General features: G+C 34.8%; 2 protein-coding genes across 5 annotated transcripts; one reads left to right on the top strand and one right to left on the bottom strand.

Annotated features, from left to right (window-relative positions):
- The first annotated feature begins 1521 nt into the window (after positions 1-1521).
- LOC128193207 (C-C chemokine receptor type 1-like) lies at positions 1522-12445 on the top strand. The gene is made up of 2 exons (XM_052866541.1): positions 1522-1781; positions 10056-12445. The coding sequence occupies exons 1-2, from the start codon at positions 1668-1670 to the stop codon at positions 11175-11177; spliced, it is 1236 nt and encodes a 411-aa protein (XP_052722501.1). The 5' UTR covers positions 1522-1667; the 3' UTR covers positions 11178-12445.
- Positions 12446-16810: 4365 nt separating this feature from the next.
- LOC128187683 (uncharacterized) lies at positions 16811-23381 on the bottom strand. Of its 4 annotated transcripts, none has more exons than XM_052858113.1 (2): positions 23273-23381; positions 16811-20998 (listed from the first exon to the last, which is right to left on the bottom strand). In XM_052858113.1, the coding sequence occupies exon 2, from the start codon at positions 20993-20995 to the stop codon at positions 18743-18745; it is 2253 nt and encodes a 750-aa protein (XP_052714073.1). In that variant the 5' UTR covers positions 20996-20998; positions 23273-23381; the 3' UTR covers positions 16811-18742. The 4 variants fall into 4 exon arrangements, with proteins under 4 accessions (XP_052714073.1, XP_052714089.1, XP_052714081.1 ...); XM_052858129.1 differs by having other exon boundaries at positions 23293-23376; XM_052858121.1 differs by having other exon boundaries at positions 23207-23339.
- Positions 23382-25381: the final 2000 nt, after the last annotated feature.

Raw genomic sequence — 25381 nt, 5'->3', positions numbered from 1 at the left:
CTCTCTCTCTCTCTTCAGACTGTTCTGAATGTGTTTCATTTCGTCGCATAAAGTGAACATTTTTATGTTGAGTGGGAAGATCGGGGATTGCTGGTGACAGCATGAAGACGCGTTATGAATGGATTCTATTTAGAAGTACAACTTCGGACAGAACAGCCCATCAGTTTATAATAATAATGATTATAATTCACAAGTATACAATATTTAGACTCCATTGAGTCTAAAAAAAAAAGGGGGGGGGGGGGGTAATTAAAACCTTTCGTCAAGTGTTCCTCAAGTCCACAGCTAACTGTTCAGAATTCCTTATAAATAACATATATACATTTATAATGTTTATGTATTTAACTACTTTTAACAAACATTATCAATCCATGACGAGGCTGACTGGGTCATTGTTCAAAGTTATAGCTCTGATAGAATAACATTTTCATGCAATATTTGAATTGTATGAAAAAAATACCCAAATCTCATAGAATATTGGTAAATAATGAATAAATTAACCAAGATCAATCAGAAATTGAAATCGATATACTATATATCAGAATTTCAGAGACTTGAACCGGTCTCCTGAAATAAGGTATGAAATTAATCACATGATAGTAGATAATAATGGTACATTTAATTTACAGTGTGAAGGTCTGATAAAACTCAAGATGAAATAAAGAAATCTTTTATGAATCTCAAAAACAATAAAGCTATAATGGAGAAGATGGGACAAGAAATGAGTATATCAAAACAACACAGCAACTAATGTTGCCGGTTTATGAAAACAATTCTTAAATTCGATTTTTCGATCTGGGAAGCATAATTGGTTGAAAAGGAATATTTATATGCACATATACAAAAACCATGTTATTAAAACAACAATCTACAAACTTGTTAATTTCTAAAAATCATATATAGCAATTGAAGGTTGACGTTGGGAAAATATGATCGAAGGCATGAAAGGATCTGTGCTCATCGCAATCTGCACGAAATAGGAGATGTATCCTATTATATACATGTACTTAGCTGTAATTTATTGCAACAAGTATGAATTCAATGTTAATTAGCAAAACAATTGACAGAACAAATTTTTTATTAATTTTAAACTTATATATTGCCAAGTACAAAACACTTGGGGAGGGGGGGGGGGGGGTCTGTTGTTTTTTTAATCCTTTTGGATTTTTATGTTTGTATGTTTTTAAGAAAATTATACACTTTCATTAGAAAAAAATGCTCCACGGTCTACGATTCGCATTCTTCACATTGGTAGTAAACTGAGCGATCTATCCTATTCTCTCTCTCATTATATTCATAAGATAACATTTATTATCTATTTTGTAATATATAGTCTCTGTATACCGCTGTATAATGGTGCTGAGATAAAACAATAAAAAAAATTAATGTAAGGTTATTTTTCTCAAAATATTACGTATTCCTCCACTGCATTATTTTGTTTATCTCCGGTAACCAAGTCGTGCCCTATAGAACAGGGAGTTTATCTTGAGCGAGAGGCGAGATCTGCGCGGGATGTGTGAGTCCGCCGACTTCCTTCTTCTCCTGTCAGTCAGTGGATGTTGAACCAATTTCAGTCATGAGAGGAGGATTGATTTTCCCGGACGTATAAATCTGGCCTGTCATATCTCCCTGATCATTTCTAGCGTGGAGAGTAGCCGACGCAACTGATGAATCTGTCCACCCCCACCCGACCGGGCCTTGACATCCTGTCCCCACACGGCCTCATCCCGCGGGATGACCTAAGCCTGCTGAGCATGCTGCTCAAGGAATATTTCTCAAACGTAAGTATCAAACTTTTGTATCTTTTACCCAAAATTGGAATAGAGAATAGACATAATTCAAAATTTTTAAATGATAAAGAATTTAAAATCGCTTATTTCAATATTCACACGAACTTTCCAATTTAAGTTTTGCTTTGATATCAAGCAACAGGTGATGAAATCCGTAATTCGTGTAAATAAGATATTTTTTCTATAATAAGTAAAGACTAAGTTCCTGATCATAGAGCACGGTATATTCTTCAGTCGAGGAATCGCTTTACGACCGAATACTCAGTAACGTAAAGTAACAATCACACTAAAATTCTTTGTAAATTGTGAGAAATATAAACAAAACTTCATAACTATATATAATTTGCTAGGTGTGGATATATATGTTGAAATAAAAATAGTTTTAAAAAACAATTCCAATATGGTAAATATCAATTGACTGATAATTGAAAATCAGTTATAATAAACACACCAAAAAATTTGAATATTATTAAAGTACTATCTTGTACAAGATTCCCACAACTTGATTGTATTTGGGAGTGGGTTTAAATAGGCCGTGCGTGTTAATTGCTCAATCCTACTGAGCCTACCAATAATACAAATTAACGTGTATATTCTGCGGATGATTTCATAGAGTTTGAACACATTGTGCTTTTAGATCAAAATTTTACATATTTTCAAACAGGAACCGATATAAAATAACAATGAGACATTTGCGATCTCTATATTTAATATGTATCTCATAATAGGGTCCATAATTAGCATTATTTTCCAGGAGAAAATAGAATGAGAAATGAGCTTAATTATAATTAGAGTTATTAGCAAATATGCATGTATCGCTATTTATCATAATACACGTAACTTAATTAAGCTAAGTATCGCGACTTCTTCAATTTAATACTGGTACCATTCATTTAATCAAAACTATGTTTGCTATTTAAAGTGAAGGCGATACCGAGTAAAATCAAACCTTATATGTTTGACAAGAAATTAAAGTCAAAATTAAAGCAATATGATGAAATGTATTCTTTTTAAAAATAAAAGAAATATACCGATAAAAAAATAAAAATAAATGATACCCCAAATCAAAGCTCTAATAATAAACAAAATAATAAACAACACCCACCCCTCCCTCTAAAAATAAAACGATACAAAAAGCAATAGAAATAATAACTGACAATAAAGTTGACAAAATATCATAAAAGTCGGCTAACATATAACAAGTTATAACATCCAATTCACAAGAGACAATGGACGAGGGTCGCTGACGACACGGTGATAACAGCGCGGAATACGGTGATGACGAGGATTAAAAATAGAGAATTCAAAACGATCAATGGAGTTATTGCACCAATACCATACATCAAATTCATGTTTCCATGCACAAAAAGAGAATCCTACGAAGCATTTTTATCAATGAAACGTGTTTAATGTAAGTATGCGATAAAGCCTGTTCTCTAATTGTCTGCTACTGAAACCTTGAAACCATCAGGGGCTTCGGCATAGGACGGCCGTTAATTCCCTTTCGTTGTTATCTTAAAATGGAATCTCTCCTCATCCTTCTAGGCACCTTTTTGGACACACGATGATTGGCCAAATAAAGATACATATACATGTAGATCTACCCAAAATTTGCGGTTACCACTTTACCTGATTAGAGTGAAATGAGAGGGTGGGATTTTTACAAACATATTTATTTTTTAAAATGTTTATGTTCAAAACATATTACTTATACCCCCCCCCCCCGCCAAAAAAAATACCAAACTAAATATTTGAATAACAGCGTTTTGAGTACTTTGTTGTTTGCTTAATCCCTTCTATAACGATTGTTTTCTTCATATTTACGCGGTACATCTAAAATTGAATAGATAATAAAACTAATAGAACATTCGGTCCATAAAAATTAATGAAAACGTGACGAGCACTTGTTGTAGAAAAGTGAATCATGCGTAAATATGACTGATCGCGTGCACGATAGCGCGAAGTTAGATTTGGATGTCTATAGACATATTCAAGAAATATCAAGGGGTGAATACCGTAACAGTGAAATATATTTGTATTCTTATCTTGTTTGAAGTGTTAAATACACGCAAAAACAAAACTGCGGGAAATGTTCAATATTCAATCGCAACTCATCTTGCTACAATCAGCGTGGTGTCTGAAATTCTGAAAAGTTTTAGGGAATTAGGTGTTATAATTATTTATATTATATCTGTCAGCAAACAGAGAGGAAAATAAAGGGTTTATTTCATTAAAAGTCCATCTGCTTTGTAACAAAAATATAAAACCTATTTATTTGGAAATTACGGTTTAATTTAATTTGTACATCATTTGCATCACATCGCAAAATCTTGTTTACGTTTGTTGGAAATGAGTCATTGAGATTTTTAAAACTATTAAATAATCATGAAAACAATTAGAACCAAACATATCTTTTGCATTATCTCTAAACAGCTCGAAATTGTTATCTTCTCAAATTTTTCGGTAAAAGTGCGCTCCACTGCCAGTTTTAAATCCATTTCATTATCAGTTGTCAAATTTTGCTTCGACTTCTTGAAATCTCCGAGTGGTATAATTATACACCATTTTATTTTTGAATTCAGACGTCTTTTCGAGATAAAGGAATATTAAGAAATTAAAAGTGCAACAAAATCCTTTCAAAAGAGTGAGAGGGAGATAGGATTTTTTTGGTACATTGTCGCGTTCATTGAATTTTATTAATAGGAAAATCTTTTACGGTTTTATGTACATGTACCTATTTATAGTGTCTAACATGCATATCATTTAGAACATTTGAAATTGGTCTTAAAAAATTACATAAAATGCTTTACAATTATAAGCAATAGATCATGCTGTAAAATAAACACTGTTTCCCATACTCCTAAGATAATACAATGTGTAAATAATGTTAAAAATCTGTTTAATGTTTAATAAGTAAAATATATTATAGTTTATGGTAAAGATTTATTTAAACACTATTTCATTCAATATAATACCGGTATATTGCAATGAACAAATTGAAAAACTCAAATTTTCAATATTGATAATACAACTCACACTACAGAAAGGATGCAAATGAGAGAGAGAGAGAGAGAGAGAGAGAGAGAGAGAGAGAGAGAGAGAGAGAGAGAGAGAGAGAGAGAGAGAGAGAGAGAGAGAGAGAGAGAGAGAATATGAATCCGGTGTTTGAAAAAATATGACTTGGTGATTTTTCATAGATATTTACAAATAGCTTTTTGTTGCTGCAATAATAGTATGTACTGTTTTAAATATTGGAACATTGATATTATGTCCATGGCTAGGAAGACCATATAACATTTATTAATGTAAAAGTTGATGATCAGGACTAATTATATTATTTCTATGGCTTGAAAAAGTGTGATTCTACATGATTTATACTTTGGACATTTAAAAAATTAATGATAAGCATTTTCAACTGAATCTACACAATTACCACACATTGCGGTTTCTACTAAATCATGGTTATACATATCTGCCATTAAGATACTTGCATGGTTTCTTAATTGACTATGTAATATATTATATTTACGTGTTCTAAAATTTAAAAAGTTTATTACTTTCCCTACAAAAAAATAGGAATTCATTTAACTCTTAAAATAGGATATACTAGAAGCATTTCTAATGTGATCTGGTAAATTGAGCCATGGTTTGACAATAGAAGGGAAAAACTGTCCGTAAAGGTATTTGTCAATGAATTTGTTTCCTCTTTTAACACATGGAAATTAAGATGTCCTCTACAGCATATATCATTTTCATGACTACTTTCCAACCTTGCAGGGGAGATATTTTGATAGGAATTGTCTCCTTTTCTAACATTATTAATTTTTTTGACAATTTTAGTTTTCCGCAATGATTATTAGTCCCCTACCGGTTTCACCGGAGGGGACTATAGCTTTCCTCTGCGTCCGTCAGTCCGTCCGTCCGTCCGTCCGTCTGTCCGTCCGTCCGTCCGTCCGTCCGTCTGTCTGTCCCACTTCAGTTTTCCACGCTTTTTTTCTTTATGCAATTAAGGAATAATATGAAACTTGCTGAACAGTTTCAAAATGTCAAACTACAGATTAAGTTTACACTTTTGTAGCGTCTGATTGACATATTTTCGAGAAAATTATTTTTTTATATTCCAATTTTTTAATGTTCGGGTTCGTTATCGGGTTCGGTGTGTATTGAATAAACGAGGCCAGTATGTAGTCAGTAATAATATCGTGCGTTACTTGTACCATTCCTTTTCCTGTACCATTTCTTTTTTCATTTCTAACAAACAAATAAATTCTGTAAAATAGTGTCAAGCATTGTGTTGTAAATTTAATCGGCATGGATTTTGGTAGTAAAGTTACAATCGGGTTCGTTGTCGGGTTGGGCTGTTTAACTGTTTGGTTTGATTCGGGGTACAGAAGACGGTAAGAAATGATATTGTGCATAACAGTGCATTGTTTTCACAAATTTTTACCAGCGAATACAGAATAGACTTGGCGAAATTACAGCAGATGAAATAAAGAGTATTATTTTACCTATTTTGTATTTAATTTCTATATCAACTTTATAGTTTTAATATCCTCTGTTCTTTTATCTCTGATTAAAGCATGACATCTCGTTTACAATAGCTCTGAAATAGTTGTGTGCTTGGGAGCTTTCATAGAATAATACAAACCGGTAGGGGACGTGTATTGCTTATGCAATACTCTCAGAATGCTTGTTATATTTGATTTATTTGCAAATTATATTCATTTATTTTAAGAACGAAACAACTTGATTTTTAAAATTATTTACATCATTGGCTTTTTTACATAGCAACTTCATAATTTTATCAAAATAATGCTTAAATGAGCATTTCAAATTTTGAAGTTTTTGATTCTAAATTTGAATAAATTGTGACGGCACATAAAAAATTATCAATGAGTTTTTTGTTGTTGTTGAAAATTTCATACATCAACATTTTAAAATTTGGCCCATGATGAGGTTTGTCCTGTGCAGTACTTGGGCCATGTTTTCCAAGATTAACATTAGAATGCACAATATTTTTTCTAGAAAAATCAATGTTAACAGTTTTGTCGGCATTGAATTCAACGACTTTGTGACATTGTAATATCATTGTCTATAATAACATTTGAAGAAGCATAGGCGTCGGAACCGGGGGGGGGGAGGGCTAGGGGGGGGCCCCCCACTTGTTTTGCAAAGTTATACCTAACCATTAGAAACATAGCATGGTAGAGGGTTCAGCCCCCCCCCCCCCCCCCACTTTTTCTCGCAGGAAAGATTATTGTTCCTAAATTTACCTTGAAAGATTGAGAAGTTGGATTAAGAAGCATACTAGCCCCCCCCCCCCCCCCCCCGGATTAGGATTTCCATGATTTTGGGAATTACTTTTTTCTCAATATTTTTGAGGATTAGTCTAGCCCCCCCCCCCCCCCCCCCCCCCACTTTCAATTTGCTTCCGACGCCAGTGAGAAGTATCCTCAGCAAAAAATCGTTTATGATTAATGATATATTGATAAACAAAACAAAAAAAAACCAAGAGAGAAACCAGCATTTACAGTTTCAGTACTAGATGTAAAACCATCTATTTCAGCTTTTTGTTGTCTATTAAACAAATAGTTCTCAATCCACCCCAAGATACTACCGCATATACCATATTTTTTTTTTTTATAGCTCAAATGTTTTATAGTATAGATTAAATAAATAACACATGTATACCCACTAACCAAAACTACATTAATTTTATTTTACAATCAGAAGGTTTTAAAAAAAGATGTTGTTTTATATATCTAACAAAGTTCTGCAGTAATCAATTTAAAATTCCGTCATCATATACTATAAATCTTAGAGTTCGAAATCCCTGAAGAAATTGCACAACATCATTAAGGCGTCGAATCCATGTATAGTGAGAAAAAACCCGGAATTGAGCAATTCTCCGGTGAAATCGTTTCATTTTAACATTTATTTCAGAATTTTGCGACCAACGCATTTCTGGTACCAACGTTATGCCAGCATGCACTGAGAAGCAACGCGTAAGAACAGCGTTCTGTTTCGATATTTCTAAATGAATATTTCCATACTTATTATGTAATAACAGCGAATGACCTTTTTTTTTATATGAGCTTTAAAAGGAATATGATTGTATATGAATAATTCATGTCATTTTTAAGGGGCACCCACGACAAAATTTTTTTATCTGCCATCTACCCGAACGTAATGTCGAACCAAACTATCATAATAATAGTCATAATTCCATCAACAAATGAAAACCATCAACCAGATAGTCCAAAAGGACGTGTTCTTGATAGCATATTAAACTTCTAGGTGATCATTAAAAATGGCATAAATGCCATTTGTTACATTTAACTTCAATATACTAATTTTACGAATGAAAACTTGGTCCGCACCGGGACTGTGTTGTACTGTAGAGCCCATGTGAGGCTTTCTGTTGATTGGCTTCCCGGGCAACAATACAGAGCTATTACCAATAAAAAATGGAATGTAGTTCGTTTTTGTTTAATTCATTTTCCGTCCTCTTTTAACGGCAGTGATTTGGCTTAATGGGTCCCTCAACACAAAACTACCTGATGTCAAAGCGACCAAAAAAGAACAATGGTCCGATTTCTAGTAAGTCTTAATAACCGCTGGAGGTCCCCCGATGCCACTTATATCTCACGGAACTGAAAAACTTTGCCAAATGTCTGTCGTAATTGCACTTTCTGTAATGGCTCCGGAGAGTTTAAGACTATCAAGAGATGGACAAGAACACCTGTCTGAACTGCTAATTAATCAGAATACGAACATGAATGAAGAGTAAAGCCCTATTTACACGATGTGATTTTTCAGATCTGACTTGCCACATCTTACAAGTTAGACCGTGTAAATAGGAAAATCATAAGACAGATATCGTGTAAATAGGAAAATCATAAGACAGATATGAAGTCAGATGGAGTCAGATGGAATAGAAACATGCTCTATTCTGTCTGGCTAGTCAGATGGTTTTGACCAATCAGGTCAGAAAGGTTGATCTAAATACAGAACAATTAAAACGTGGACTTTTCCCGAACTTTTGCAACTATTTAATTTAGATTAATTTCAGGATTAATTTGGTGTATTTTTGAGTTGGAAGTGTTAAACATAAATAAAAACTGATACATCCTTCATAACCGAGTTCAAACTCACCAGAAAGAAGAAAAATAATTATGTAAAATTTGCAACAGAAAAATATCTATGGATAATACCAGTACTAAATTTTTATATTTGTGAAATATTAATAGATACATGTAGTAGGTTATAGCTATCTTCTGATGTTATATTGTAAACAAAAAAAAATTGGAGGGAAATTTTAATGAACTACATGTCTGACAAATCATACTGTGTAAATGCAACACTGCAATCAGATGTGAAATCAAATATGAAGTCAGATCTGTAAAATCATATCGTGTAAATAGGGCTTAAAGCTAACTTAACTTCCTAACTGTCAGGTCTAATTTGTTAATTGTGCGCTGGGTCATAGATCTGTGATCACTGCTATGTAATATATTGATGAGTAGTGCATTAGTTTGAGGCCAATGACTCTTACCCTAGCCTAGAATCAGCAATCGACAGTAGCTAATTAAGGGCCGAATGTTGTATAAGAATTATCTATGTGACTATAGTTTGACATGCGACTCCTAAATGCATATACATTTGAACTTTATTTCCTACATTATAATAAAATGAAACGGTTTGTATAAACTGAAACAAGAGAGCTATTTCAAGTTCGAATTTAAAACTATTAGTTATAAGCCGCGATACTATGCCAAACTGAGCAAATATGTACACGGGTATATTGGAAAGACATGCAATGACATTGACATATTACTATGAAAGTCTCTTAAGTAATGACGCAATTGTATTTCGTAGAATTTAATTGCGTAATATTCTTAGATAAGAGAACCTGGTCCAAGGATCATAAAGCTGTCTTAGACTTAAGTTAGAATTTGTATACGTAAATAATTTTTATTAAGTAAGTAACATACGATAGATATGTTAGCAAAAATACGTCATCTTACAAAGTAAACAGTGATTTTGCCGTAAATCACTTTGTCCGCGAACTTTTCTAACAACCCTATTACACGTGTGAGCTAAACTTAAAATGTGTTTTAAGATTGTTTTCTTAGCTTGTTACTTGTCTATCGACAATCTACAAGAATAAGTAATTTGTGATCAATATGAAATTTGACTTCAGTCATTAATCTTTCATGATCCTAGGGCCTGGTTTGATTTTTAGAAATATTTTTTCCGTTTCAGACAACCATTGAACCATGCAATAGATCAGAAAATGGTTCATATGACAACTGCCAGACAGTGACGATGGAGCGGCAGAGTATACCCACTGCTGGGGAGAAGATCTTCACCTACATGACACCTTTCATTTTTGTTATTGGAATTTTCGGAAACATCCTGTCTTTGCGAGTTTTTGTGACAAAGAACATGCGGAAACTCTCGGCAAGTTTGTACCTCGCTGCTTTGTCCACCGCCGATCTGCTGTCGTTGATCTTTTACGTCCTGATTGAGTGGATAAAGCGATCAATCTCTCCCGATCCCAGCGTTCCCGCGGCGCCATTTTTCGAACAAAATGGCATCTGTCAGATCCTGATCTACATGCAGTACATCTCTCGGTTTCTGTCCTCCTGGATCATCGTCTGCTTCACTTTTGAAAGGTACATCGGAGTCTGTCACACACTGAAAAGAAAAACGTTCTGTGACATGCACTCCACTAGAAAAATCGTCACGTCCGTCGTATGTCTCGCTGTGGTTCTCTGTATATACAAGCCCTGCATGACGGCCTCGGTTGAGGTGGGGCCGTATAAAATTAAAGTATGTTCCACGGACCCCAACCACCAAGACATGAGCTTTATACTGGACTGTATTTTTGTGTTTTGTATCATCTTTCTCCCCTTTGTTATCATTACCGTCTTGAATTCCATGATAATTCGTACACTCTATATTCGAAACAAGCATCACAGACAATGTAAGGTGATCACTGAGGAGAGCATAATTCGCCTGGAGTTCACTGTCATCCTCATCGCTATTTCGTTTTGTTTTATCGCCCTCAATACACCGTACACCGCCATATGGTGCAAGCAGCATTTGCTGACGAGGTTTGTCAAGCAGAGGGATGGCGACCAATTACTGGTCGCCAATACGGGGTCCGAGATGACGTGGAATATCAACGTCATGTTCATTACCCGAACTATCTTTTATATGAATTATTGCGTCAACTTTTTCTTGTACTGTCTTACCGGGGCGTACTTCAGAAAGGAGCTGAGAATGTTGTTTATGTACAAAAGCAAAAACTACCAGAATCAGTACCATCGTTGTTCTGTCCAAAACACCTCCTCAACTCCGACCCCAAACACGTGTGTCTAACACAGAATTTACTTCGAACACGTTTAAATCCCTTCTTTTTGTCACCGATTGTAGATTGTGCTTCTCGAAGCTAAATATGACTGCACACTGATTTGTTCTTAAAATGATCTGCTTTTTTGTTTGACTTTGTTATGAGGAATGTTGTTGTGGTATTGATCTCACTAATAGATATAATCAAACATAAAACACTGTGATAATGTAGACACACGCCATCGTTACCCACTTGCTGTTAACCACTGACCCCATTTCTGGTTGTTAATGACCCCTATACTTGTCAGTTGCTCTCATTAAAGCCAGAATTAAGTATTAACAATTCTTTTGCAATATCTATTCAGCCAACTGACCTCCTGATTTTATGCCAACTTCCTATTCTTTCGACGTCCTGATTTGTTCCTTGCCTCCCTATTGTATATAACGACTTCCTGTTCTATAGATACATGTATCATGATTGGCTATTTGCCATCTGACTACTTGTAAATACCGAATTGTTGATGCATCGATATTCTGATGGGCTACTAAACGCATGTGTTAAATATCCTTTAATATGAACAACCGTAACGATGATAACTTTAACAAATTGCTGAAATAAATTCTATAGCAATATGAAATGTCATCTTCATTTTATTGAGATTTGTAATTCAATATGATTTAATAAAAAGAGAGAGAGATACAAACTCATGCCATTCATATGCATCTATTAAGGGTCTTTATCAAAGCCCAATTATATTTTTGTCACCTGAACAAAATTGATCTTTTATTCAATAGTTGTTATTTCAAAGAATTTAAAACACTTTTCTTCTTATAAAAACAATAACTAGTTTAAGCCTTATTCATTATAAAGTGACAGGTCGTTTCACGAATTATTGTAATCGCTCTTTTTTTTAACAAATTAGAAATCTTGTACAATAATATTTTATCACTTTCCCCTTTCGGATATTATGGCATAAAATCGTTATCTTAGAGAAAGAACCCATGCTTATACCCTTGATTAACCCTGCCTACATCAACAGTTTTGTATTCGGTGTCATAAACTTCCATATTTTTGAATTTTTATGATTAATATTTGAATCGATATCTTATACTTTGTAAGTTTGTTTTTAAATTGCAAATGGGTCTTTGCTGAGGTGAAGCACATATCTAAATATCAGTGTATGATTGTCATTTTGTCCTTAACAAGTAACTGTTATATTTATTTCTTAATTAATGTTTTGTTGTTTCGCTAATGTTCATTGCTATTTACAAAAAATCATGGAAAATTAAAAAAATGGTAGTTCCAAATAAAGTTTTGTTAATTTTTCACCAACTTTTTTTTAGCCCTACGAATACCACAGACAATCTGCATTCAGTGTTTAAAAGTGCCAAGTGACATAAACACATCTACAATAAGGTTTCACTGAAATCGATCGGTCAATCAGTCGAATAAAAATCTGTCATATCCGCTGACGCTAATTCAAATTGCTTCTTTGCTATTTTGTTTCATTTTGTTCTAGAAGAGTAAAACCTTAAGTCGTTCCCCGAAGGACGACACATTGGTCATATTCAAGTATTGACTGCATTTAAATCTTTGACAACTCTCGGAAGATGGTGGATTCTACTGGTAAGACAATGTCGGTACAGCCGACTGATGACCTTCAATAGCAAGAAACAGAATCAATAATGGATATCAAAAGTGTAAATTAATCTAAAAATTAATTAAATAAGGATCGTTAAACACCTCCTAAATAAAGTAACATTGATTATATCTAGCTGTGTAGATATCAATGTTTGAAGTCTTTCTTAATATATGTCACCACTAGCTACATTAAATAGTCCTATCTGACTGTAGAAAGAATCGTGATATGGCTTCAACGGCTTTGAAATAATGTTTTCATTTCTTTCTTTAAACTTTGATAACGACTCAGATCTATTATCATGGAGAGGCATTGTGATGTTTAAATAATGGCGTGTACAAAAACCAGTCCGTTACGACAACAGTCAAGGGAGCTGGTAAAGCTAGTCAGTTGATCACAAACATGATCTGATTCAACGAGTCAGTTTCATAAACATTAAAAGGATCTACATGTGAACACGGACAGGAACTGATTTAACTAGTCAATTGTGTAAACATTATAAAAAGTACATGTGAACACGGACATAAACTAATTAAACAAGTCAATTACATAAACAGTGAATAAACTGCATGTGATCACGAACAAGTACTGATTTAACTAGTCATATAGGTAAACATAATGGGGACTACAGTTACCTGAACATTTTTAGAAACTGCTTGAATGCGTTACCAAACAGCAGAAATAAATAATAACGTTTGTAGGAACATCATGAAATGAATACATTAAGCTACTTAAACAAGAAGTATAAAGAGCGGCATAAAGTCATCTCTATAAAAAACCATTCAAATTAAACTTTATTTCATGTATCACCTAATGGAAAATTTATCAGTGTCAATCTATTAATACAATGAATGACTTGTATGTAAAGGGCTGATAATATCGCAATTGTAACCTGCACTGGCGGTAACTCGTAGTGATAACCACGTCATTTAATCGCTTTCAAAATGACGCTTTCTTCTTCACCGATCATCTACCATGATTTCAATGAAAAATAAATTTATTTAACTATTTCAATTACTCACTAGTGCTAGGATACATTTTGATAATCATAATTTTCAAATATAAACGTGTATTATTAAAACAGAGTTTATATTGGATGGCAATACTTCATTTAAGTTCTGTATTGTACGATTCGCAAAATGGGAATTCTATATTCAGAGTAAGAAATGAAAGGTGAATCAACGTCAGCAGAAATGAAGTTTTATTCTATTGCAATCCAAGAAGCCTATGGCGTTGATCTTATTATTGATAATAAAGGTTAATATTAGAAGAATAAATATTCCATTTATTAACATTTATAGAAGAGGACGAAAATATGATCGAATAAAAAGACCACCCCTCCTAAAAAAAAGTACTAGTAATTACTCAGTATAGGGGAGGGACTCGTCCTCTGGCAGAACTTGGTCAGTCTCTCCTGGACCTCATTGTTGGTCAGTGTGGGGATAATCGAGTAATAATAATAATGATAGCAAAGGTTACAGTATGTAAATGTTTAAACCATTTTGTTGTATGTTTGTAAATATCGGGGAAATAAAATTCTAAAGTATCAAAATATGACGACAGCCCGCTTGTTCTGCACTCCAAGCTCCCCGATCTGTATCACTGCCTCGCTGATTGTTACTTCATGTAATGCAATTATAACCGAGGGATCGGAATGCTTGCCCCTAGACGTCTTGCACTGCGGTGGGAGATCCGAGTGTTGTCTGGGCAATTAGGGGCTCTGCGTCCCAAACTCACCGATACGCCATAAAACTCCGGGATTGGAGAGATAGACACGACCAAGATCAGCGGAATCTGGAGATACAGAGCGGGATTAGTACTCTAGCACTCAGATAAAGCCAAATGTTGCAAGGAAATAAGGTTTAATATCATGCTTTGGTTGGGAAATTTCCAAAAAACTTTCTTTTTACACAGGAACTGTAATACTCAATGAAAACGCAATCACACCACAACAATTCTGACAAGACAGAACAAGATGATTTAATAGTATATATCAGAGCAAATTATCTTTCTGCTTATCTGCTATCTTGATTTTTTTTTTAATTCAATCATTTCTAACTATTATATTGGAAATAGTAATGTTTGAAAAGGTTTTATTTCAAACGAATTTACTCAGTTTTATTTGTTTTTAACCAATTGTTTAAGTGACCAGGTTCTGTTACATCTAAGGTCGAATGGTAATACGAAAAACCATTATTTACCAACAAAATAACAGAAAATTGTCACATCAGTGTTAAAAACCCTATAATCTTGGCCTGCCCCCAAAACACCCAATAAAGGTTCTTCTCGACAATAACAAGAAAAATTGGATAATTATAGAGCGAATATTTTTCCAAAACAGGCATAAAAAATGGAACGAAAGTAACGTCAAAAAATCACCAGAAAAAAAAAATAGATTGTGTGACTGAATTGGACAAATTTCTAATCACGCTTAGGTTATTCAAATCGGGGTTTCATGCCGAAAACACGACAATAAAGGGAATGAAAAAGGAAGATTTGAAGATCAGATGAAATAATTAACATTTAACTGCGCTGATTATGTGTCATTCGAGAGGCTCCGTATATCTGACGTCGCATTTACTTGACAATTTTGTCCGCTTCTTCAAAACTCTTTAGAGAGAAATAAAAACATATTGGACTCGCTAACCGGTGACTTGTCCTTGTTACTCTGTCTGTCTTTGTATATGTATGTAGCCAATGAGGACAGTTTGTCAATTAAATAAGTAATCTTTCAAAGGTTGTAAGAGTGCAAATCTTAAAGACGCAAGTCAAATATAAATATAAGAAAACAAGAGGTCCAGGGGCCACATAGCTTACCTGAGCAACAATAGCCGTAACTCTGATCAAATCAGCATTTACATGTAATACAGTATCAAAATCAAAATATCTTGGCAATTAGGTACAGTACATATCTTGCACTAACAGTAAAAATTTTCTTTCTCTTTTCCTATATAATTTTGTTTTCTATTCCTTTATAAAAATCCCCCTTTGTGACCTCACTTATTTTTTTTAAGGGAATCAAGCTTTAATATGCACAACCTGTGTATCACACAAGTTTCAGGTTTTTTTGGCTGAATGCTTTTCTGGAAGATTTTAAAATATATTTTTCTCTATATCATCCTATGTAAAAAAAATATTGAGTCCCTCTCCTCCACATACCATATCATGGAACTAACTAACAAACAAACAAATCAAGGGACCATGATTTGAAGAAACTTAAATCTACACTTCCTAAGGACGCTTCAACACAATTTTGAGCTTTTCTGGCCTAAAGTTTTTGAGAAGATTTTTACAGATTTTCTAAATAGATTCTTATGAAAAAATTCATCCCCCATTGTGGTCCCACCCTACCTCCGGGGACCATGATTTGAACAAACCTGAATCTACTCTACCTGAAGATTCTATCACACAAGTTCCAGCTTTTCAGGCCCAATAGATTTTAAGAAGATTTTTAAAGATTTTCTCAGTGTATTCCTTATAAAAATTCATCACCCAACTGTGGCATCACCCTCCTCGAAAGGACCATGCTTTAAACGAACTTGAATTTACATAATGTTAATTCAAATTAAATTGTCAGGTAATGTAAATTGCATTACCTGAGAATGCTTCCAATAGGTTTTGAAAAGAAGATTTCTAAAGATTTTCTATATATATTCTTCAGTGAAACTTGATCCTCAATTATGGCCCCACCCTACCCCCAGAGATCAGGATATTAACAAACTTGAATCCAAACTACCTATGTTTCCACATATCCACACAAGTTCATGCTTTTTTGGTCATTATTCTAAATCATCTCCCCATTAAAGAGGGCGTGACCCTTCATTTGAGCAAACTTAAATCCCTTTCTCCCAGTGATGCTTTGTGCCAAGTTTGGTTGAAATCGGCCCAGTGGTTCTTGAGAAGTTGAAAACGTGAACACAACGACGACAACAACGACAGACAACGGAGAAATGTTTTATCAGAAAAGCCCACTTAAGCCTTCGGCTCAGGTGAGCTAATAAATGAATGGAAGCAATATCCACGACGTAGCGAGCTGATTTATTTTCTCATTTCTGTCACATTGATTAGACCCCGTTGACTGTAAATAATGCCTTAAACATTGGTTATTTTTTATGAAAAAATAAATACTATTAACAAATTAAGTTATAAAATAGCTGTTAATGCACACTGTGTGACAAAGTCTACAGTCCAAATTATGCACAAGGTATATATCTCGGTTAAACAGGTGAAAAAGTATATCCCTTATATCGTGTTTACATACCTTAATACATAAAATTTGCAGGTATTTAAAAAATCAACATAAAATAATGATTTTCAAAACACAGGCAAGTGACTTTATATTTTTCTCATAATAAATATATATACTCTGTATCTAATAATACACAAGGGTGTGTTATCATATATATAGGGTATTTGTTTTTATTATGAGAAAAATATTTAACGCCAGGTGCATGTGTTTCAAACGTAAAAACGAACGTAAAATTTTATTCTAAAAATAAATAATATTGCTAACAGTAAACGAAATACATATTATGTTCTTTGACAAGAAAGACAATCACCACAAAATAGCATAATATTTTATCCAATCAAAACTATCGATACAAACACTTGTGGATACGGAGATGAAATGAATGAAAATGTTACAATACACTTTCAATAGTTTTGAAAAGTTTTCAATATTTCTTTTACTCTTAGTGCATGGTTGCAGGGGAGATTTGGTCATTGGGATTTACATGTAAGCATCTCAAAACTTAGGCTGATATGATATAATAGTTTTCAAGAGTATTTGGTCCATTTCCGGAAAAGTTAGGGGAGGGGGGGGGGGGGGGTTAAGGTGGACTTTATTTGACAAATCATACTAGTATAGCTACAAGCTTATCTTTTTAAAAGATTGGTGATCTAGCGCTTTAGCCATCATAAAACACAGAAGCAGATTTCTAAAACATTGGTAAAAATTTCTGAATCGATTAATTAACAATAGGAAGGCACAGTGGTGTACTGGAATTGTGCTGGAGTGGGGTCTCAATTTAGAACTGTGAACCTAGAATGGTCGTCACATCAGCAATGGCATAGCTCATTAACTGTACCTTAATCATTATGTATCTACTGTAATTTCAATTTCGAGTTAAACATTTTTAAGAATCATTGGTACTGTTTTGTAGCAATCGTATCTTCTCGGGTCTTTCCGGCAAGTTAGGAAAACATCGAGGTTGTCTTCCGAGCTTGAAGGTACTTAAGATAAAGCTAGCTATTTTTATAATATTTCTCTTCACTTTGCATTATAAGACTTAAGCTTCTGTTACTTTTGACATTTACAATAAAACACAAAACTTCATGCGAAGATGATAAAACGAAATTCAAATGGTACAGTTTATCTACAGTAATACAGTATTCCCAGAATCCCCTACTATGGAGTCGAGCATGCGTACTCTGGTAAAAAAGACTAACGTGGTATTAACGTGTATTATTCTTGACCTAAATCAAAATAACAAATACAGCAACCAGTTAAAGTATTAATATAAGTATTTAAACAAAAATCATGACAACGATTACATTTTTCAAAATATAGCCAACAGTGTTGCGCTCTTATAAACGCCATAATCCAGACTCGAGTGTCATTTTTGTACATTTAAAGGTTCTCCTGCTTAACAAAAACTACTCTCTAAGTCTGCTAGATAACCAAAGGAAGCAATAAATTTTTTACGACTTTTAAATCAAATATTACTGTTCAAATGGTAGTAACAAAGGAATTTACAATAAATCAGATTATTTTCCTTAAGGGTACCTAAAGATTGTACACAATATAATAATCCAGATTGTCAATGAAATTGCTGAATTTAAAAAAAAAAAATAGTCATCTGGCTAAAATACTTTTAATTTACTATCAACAAACCCTCAACAACAAACAATAGAATCAATGACTCAGTGACTAGCTTACGGGGGAACACGTGACAATCAGATGTGCACTAGCCACGCTCTCCCTTCTCCATCACAGACCAGCAACTGATTTTGGCGGGAAATCGACATGCCTCGAGGACTGGTCGGGTGGACCTCCAGGATACCGAGCAGCTTCCCCTGGGGGGACAGTTTGACGATGTTGCTGCCTGCGCTGTCAGAAACATACACGTTGTTCTCGGAGTCAGTGGCCACGCCTTCCGGAACCCAGCCGCCGGGTAGCCCGTCAAAGAATTTACTTATACCTTGTCCCTCCTGGAATTTCTTTACGATGGTAGAATTTTTTTCCGTAAAAAATAACGTTTTGTTTTCATTTTGAGTAATGTAGTTTATTTTCAATTTCTTTCCCAATGGCAGGTATCGGATTCTCTTCCCTTTTGTAGTGTAACATCTAAGATCAGAAAAATCGGCGTTTCCTATAATCACTTCTTTCCCATTGGTCTTTGCTATCGGAAATGGATTTGTTCGGTTTGTGGAATGGCAGTAAATACTGGTAAAAGATTCATGTCTTATATTCAGATTTACACCAGATGGATAGTCCGATGCAATCACGCCATCAACACAAGCTATCCTCTCGATCGAACCCTCTTGTATGTCCTTCTGCCAGAGAAACTTTTTATCTCGGAACACCTTTATTCTTTCATTAGCTTTGTCACCGACGGCGAACTCCGTGTCTGTTATCCATGCTATGTCGAAAATTTCGGGTGGGTTTTTATCATGTTCAGTAGATAGCAAAACGATATGAGAGTCATTGACATTTAATGTTGCAATAATGCCCTCGTCATCAACAGTTTTTGCATTCTTTCTAGGCACAACTGGCACATTAAATGAAGGACGGCTTGCATTGTTTTCTGCATCATCGCTCATCTGGTCGTTGTCACTTGTGTCCAATAAATCATCTTCATCTTCAGTTTCTTCAACATCAGAATCCTCATCCGCAGACCCTTCAAATTCAACCTCCTGTGGATGCGATTGGTGAACGTCTCCTGCAGCGCCCCTCTGTGGGAAATCTGTTTTGGGTTTGTCACCCCTGGCCTCTGGTGTTGGGATGCGTTCAGCGTTATTTCCCCTTTGTCGTGTGTAGATATTTTCCTGGAGCCTTTCATTCACTGATCCTGTCATGACAACAGGGCTCCTAACTCTGGGAATCTCCACTGGACTAACAGGTCTCTGCTCAGACACCGACACACTGAAAATTTTGGGGAAAGACAACTCGTTAACGTTGACGTTTATTTCAGGCATGGGCGGAAATTCAAGTTGCGCTCTTTTACGGTCGACCTTTTTTACTCTCAGAAGCAAATCTCTAAAATGGACGCACTCTCCATTTAGGCCCTCTTGTTGAAGCTTTTCACAGAACAGTCGCGATTTCTGTGTGCTTTCGGAACGTTTCTTTTCTAATTCCATCGATTCTGATAAGAGCATTTTCACAGCCTCAAATGGCTGAGATATGGCTAATTCTGCAGCAGTTGCTTGCTGTTGTATTTCTTGAATCAGACGTTCACGGGCACTGTGGACAATCTGCAGAAGAGTTTTCTCTCTGTTTGTCACCTCCTGAAATCTCTTAACCATCTGCATATCGGATTCGCCATCACATTCTTCTATAACTTTGTACATTTCAAGTGCATTAGACAAACTGTCCTGTACCTCTTCAACAACATCTTCCAAAGGTTTAAATGTATGGTTTTTGTGGTCGGAATGTTCGCATTCAGAACATACAGGTGTTTCGCACTTTGAACAAAATTTTCGTAATTTTTCATCGTGAGAAATGCATTTTGACTCACATAGTTTTCGGAGCTCTGGCCTGTGTTGGGGGTCTACTCTTACATCGTCAAGCGTCACCACCTTGTGACGCTTGGTGACGGTGGTGCCGCAGTGACGCCCGGCACACGCCAGACACAGCCAATCACCGCAGGTCAAACATCGAGATGACGCCTCTTCCCAGTCACCCTGGTCTTCACAGAAAGTACAATAAAAACTGCAGTTGGAGTTGGTGATCTCCTCCACTCTTCCTATGTTCGTTACAAAGATGTTGGTCGTCAGGGAGTCAATAGAATCATTGGACAAACGTGTGTGAGTTCCGCAAAGTTCGCAAATAACGACATCTTTTTTTGTAGCTTGTTCCTGTTTAATAACAAGACATTCTTTACAGAAAGAGTGCAGGCAGTCTAAAATACGCGGATCCGTCAACCTCCCTCCGCATATCCCACAATTCAATAGAAATTCTCGCTCCGTTCTGTTTAACGCCTCCGCCATGTTCTGAAAAAGTGATGAGAGTATATGAAGTAAAATTTATATTGAATGCGAATTCGAATTTCCTAAGTAGTCTTTTTTATTATACCCACATTTCCAATAACATGTACGTTTGCACTCTTTCACTGCCAAATACATTTCATAAAAATACGATAATTTAAATTTCCGTTTATTTCAATAAAGTTAAATAAATATGCAGCGAAAATAAACAGGTCCCTGGATGCCCAGGCTAAACATTAACTTAAATGAAAAAAATCAAAGATATTTGATGGATAAAAAAGGATTTTCTATCTCGGTTTAAGATATTGCTAAAAATATAAATTTTCAATGCAAAATTAAAAGTTATAAGAGTATCAGGAAAATAATGAAATTATGCAAGGTGTTTGTGTCAAAATTAAAATCTTTATAAGCAACCTATATTGATCTTTGTCAAATATTCGAGGTAAAAGGGGGGTACCTGAGTGAATGAAATTAAACGACCCCCGATCCTAAGCAATGTTCGATAACTCTAAATCATCCGGATTTTTTTTTATATTCGTCCCATAAATCTGACTTTTATATCTAGACAAATTTAATTAGACTCGAAGTGTCAATATAAGGCAAAGCCGTGCAACAAACTGTTTGGCTTAGTGGCTCCCGTGGCTCTATTAGTGACCTACTACCTAAAGGTAAAGGGGTTCGATGCACTGGTTACAACCGGTTTTTTTTCTAATTTGATATCAAGTTGTATACGTTATTTACTCCATTACATTCATTGTGGCCAAAATTGCAATAACTTTGTAAAATGCATGGATACTATCAAAATTTTTATTTTTATTTTAATTCATTTAGTCTGAAGGATAAATAAAATTTTCATGATGAAAAAAATACGTTGGTGCTGAGGATCGGAGAACCTAAAAGGCTCATCTCTGATAAGTACTAAGTGTATATATATTTCTGTTTAAAATCGCCACAAGTGAAGAAAAAGTGAAACAAGGATCAGTGTATGAAAGTTTCAGTTTAAAAAATATATTGTACAAACTTTTGAGGATATTTGTCGTCAAATGAGTTTTTAATATGACTTTATTTAATTTAAACAAAGTTTTTATTTTGTGGTTCATTGGGACGCTATAGCATTAAGCAAGCATTATGGGGAAAGATATCTTCTTGGCCGAATAAAATAGAACAAAAACAGTCTTGTTCGCCTATTAAACAAAATTGTGAGCTCCGTATTTTGCATGTTGTTTAAACTTTGGTTGACAATTAAAACATTAAGTAATTAAACATTTAAAATGTAAATTATATGAAATTAAAAAACAACAACAAACTTTCAGCCCAACTAGACGTATTAGATCGTATTGACAGACATAAAGACAACGTACAGGTACGCGTTTGTCGTGGAATTTTTTGCTGGTGAAGCGATTCGTGTTACATCTGAGAATTAGCGTTGAGAGTCATTTTGAGCAATTTGGAATGAAATGTTTTAGTGAAAATATTTTGAATTGAATTCAAACATTGATATTACAATATACATGCAATGCAAAATACTTGTATAACAATAGGGGGGTTACAAATACATGCAACTTTCGCATTTCTAAATACTTTGTACACTGCTTACAAAGTACATGTACTTGATTTTCATCCAATATTGGTTATGAGGTTTTATGTTGTAAGGAACAGTAATGTCCAGCCTCAATTAATGCAAAGGTAATAATTATATATCAACAGATTTGTAAGACTTGGACCAGAGATTTCCTTAGAGCTGTACCTTTAAGGTTCAGCAGCTGGTGAAATGCATGTTTTACTCTTTATATGTTGGTTATGGCATATATGACGCACCGTACTTATGATTCCTCGCGTCATCAAATTATTGTGTTATCAGTTTTAATAAAAATTTAAAAATTAGACATTTGTTTATTCAATACAATTTGCAAGTTATGATGATAAATATTTAGGCCATACGATTCTCTCTCTCTCTCTCTCTCTCTCTCTCTCTCTCTCTCTCTCTCTCTCTCTCTCTCTCTGTTTCTCTGATAGTGATAAACAAACACATACGAGATATATCAGATTTAGAGAGGTTACACCCCATATTTCCTTAAATTCTTGCCAAGCAAACAAAAGTAATCAATTATATATTAAAACAAAAATTGATTAATTGAGTCGCATAACAATAAATAAACTTTTTGACTGAAAGACAACAAAACAAATTCATGCAATTATGCCTACATTATGTACAATTGCATTCTTTGATTATTGTCCGCACTCCATGTATGACTCCCTGTGAAAATGTAATATACTTACAGTTAGAAAGTTTTACATACAATCAATCTCAAGCTGTTTGTTTGCCCTTCCTCTTGTTTCCGAGTAAAATAAGAGGTTTTACTTTCGTTTTAATCAAATTGAAGTATGGAAGCCTCGTAAAGACTTATTTTTTCAACTCGATATCGCATCAAACCACTGCCGGTGTAACGAAGAATATTGACCCGGGATTTAAAATTGAACGGGGTCATTTTTCAACGTTGAATTTTTATCCGGGGGGTGGTTGTTCAACGAAAATTATGAAATACTGGTGTAAAGTGATAAAAACAGCTTCTAGCATAAATTGGGCGAGGGATATAAAAACTGAACTGTATTATGTATGAGTTAAATTTTGTTCTTCAATGCCCATAATATACTAGTGGAAAAAAGAAACTGTGCATTATAAAATTTATTATAATTTTTCTATATCTATTATTTGTATTTATAAAATTGAAACAATCGATAATGGTAATGTTTTTGACAATATCGGATGGTAACCGTCCGGGTGCACGGACTTTTTCATGGTTAGTGAGCACCTGTTGTATATTAAAGAATTTGTACGCACGAGTTTTACGGGTCAATACTGTTTGGAATAAGAACTGTAAAGGATTTGTTTAAACTTTTTTGTGTGCGTAATCGTCTGCGCGAGCAAAACATCAGACCAAGACGTCCAGCGGTGCGCCCAGTACTGCTTCAACGTGATCGTATCGCCAGACTAGCGTGGTGCACACGACATCTGCGATTCAGAATACAGGACTGGGCCAATATTCTGTTCACTGATGAATCCAGATTTCATTTGGATATTTGTGACGGCCGTTGTAGTATACTATTTCAAATCACTAAGTACATGTATATCTAAATAAATCCAGATGTAAATCTACTCTGGTTGTTCTCGGTATATATAGGCCTATATTCATTCTGCTCTTATGTTACACAGGTATATGAAATATCACGTTCTAATAAACATATTTTATTTATCTGATCTTTGCTGTATGTAGGTCGTAATTTTTGTGATCGGCTTCGGCCGATCACAGTTGTGTCCATATGAGGCATCAGGCAAATTTTACTATCTGCGCACGTTGTGTTCCGAACGTCCGGCAGACTGGGACAAGTACCTTTCAGCCTCATTGTTTGCGTACCGTGATGCTCCACAAGAGAGTCTGGGATTCTCACCGTTCGAGTTGGTCTATGGGCATGAAGTGAGAAGACCTATGAAGATATTACGGGAGTTATGGACTAAAGAGGTTGAAGATCCCGAGGCAAGAACTACATGTATGTGGATCCAACATCTTTGACACGTCCATTTCGATCTGTTCACAGCTTCTCTTGTACTTTCTTACACTTTTCTCGGACCTATGACCAGTGCTTCGCATGGTGTTTTGTTCAGATACTCCATTCATGTGCAACAGAATAGCGCACGTGCATTTTCCCACTATGATTACTGAAGTTTCCTTTTAATCTACTCAGATATGGTTTTTATAAACGACTTCATTTTATTTACTGGGACAACCACCTGCTGTCCGAAACGAATCTGCTCTTTAACTGTAGGAGGTAATGAGACAAAGTTACAACTTAGATGAGCACAATTCAAACTTTTTTCTCAACAAAAGGTTGTAGAGAGGACACCAATGAACCTCTTCATATTTTTTTTTCCAGATTTTTAAATCTTCAAAATAAGTTTGTAGCTGCGCAGTTCGACAGTTGTTTTAAGTTGTATAAATGGCATTGTCCTGTTCTTGTATGCACACTTTTCAAACAAAATGACATGTAGGACTTCATTTTTATTGCTTTTATATCTTTTGGAAACAGTTTTGGCCAGTTTCGGGCAGATACAAGCCAGTTCAAGACATGTTTACATTCTTATCCTCAAATGTAGAAGATGGCCGCACATCCCCTTAAGGGCACTGGGTAGTTGAAATATTGCCCATCAAATCTGCTTTAAACTTGTGAATATGATATATCATCTGTGCTCCCACTACTCCAATCTAATTAAAATTAGGCTTGTAATTCCGCTTGTCTACGATACGCTATACATAGCGTATCGTAGAAGAGCGGAATTACAAGTCTAATTTTAATTAGATTGCCATTACTCCGACTGATGCACAAAAGGGA

Source organism: Crassostrea angulata, chromosome 1 (assembly GCF_025612915.1).
Source record: "Crassostrea angulata isolate pt1a10 chromosome 1, ASM2561291v2, whole genome shotgun sequence".
Lineage (NCBI taxonomy): Eukaryota > Metazoa > Mollusca > Bivalvia > Ostreida > Ostreidae > Magallana > Magallana angulata.
This window is presented reverse-complemented; position numbering and strand designations above follow the sequence as displayed.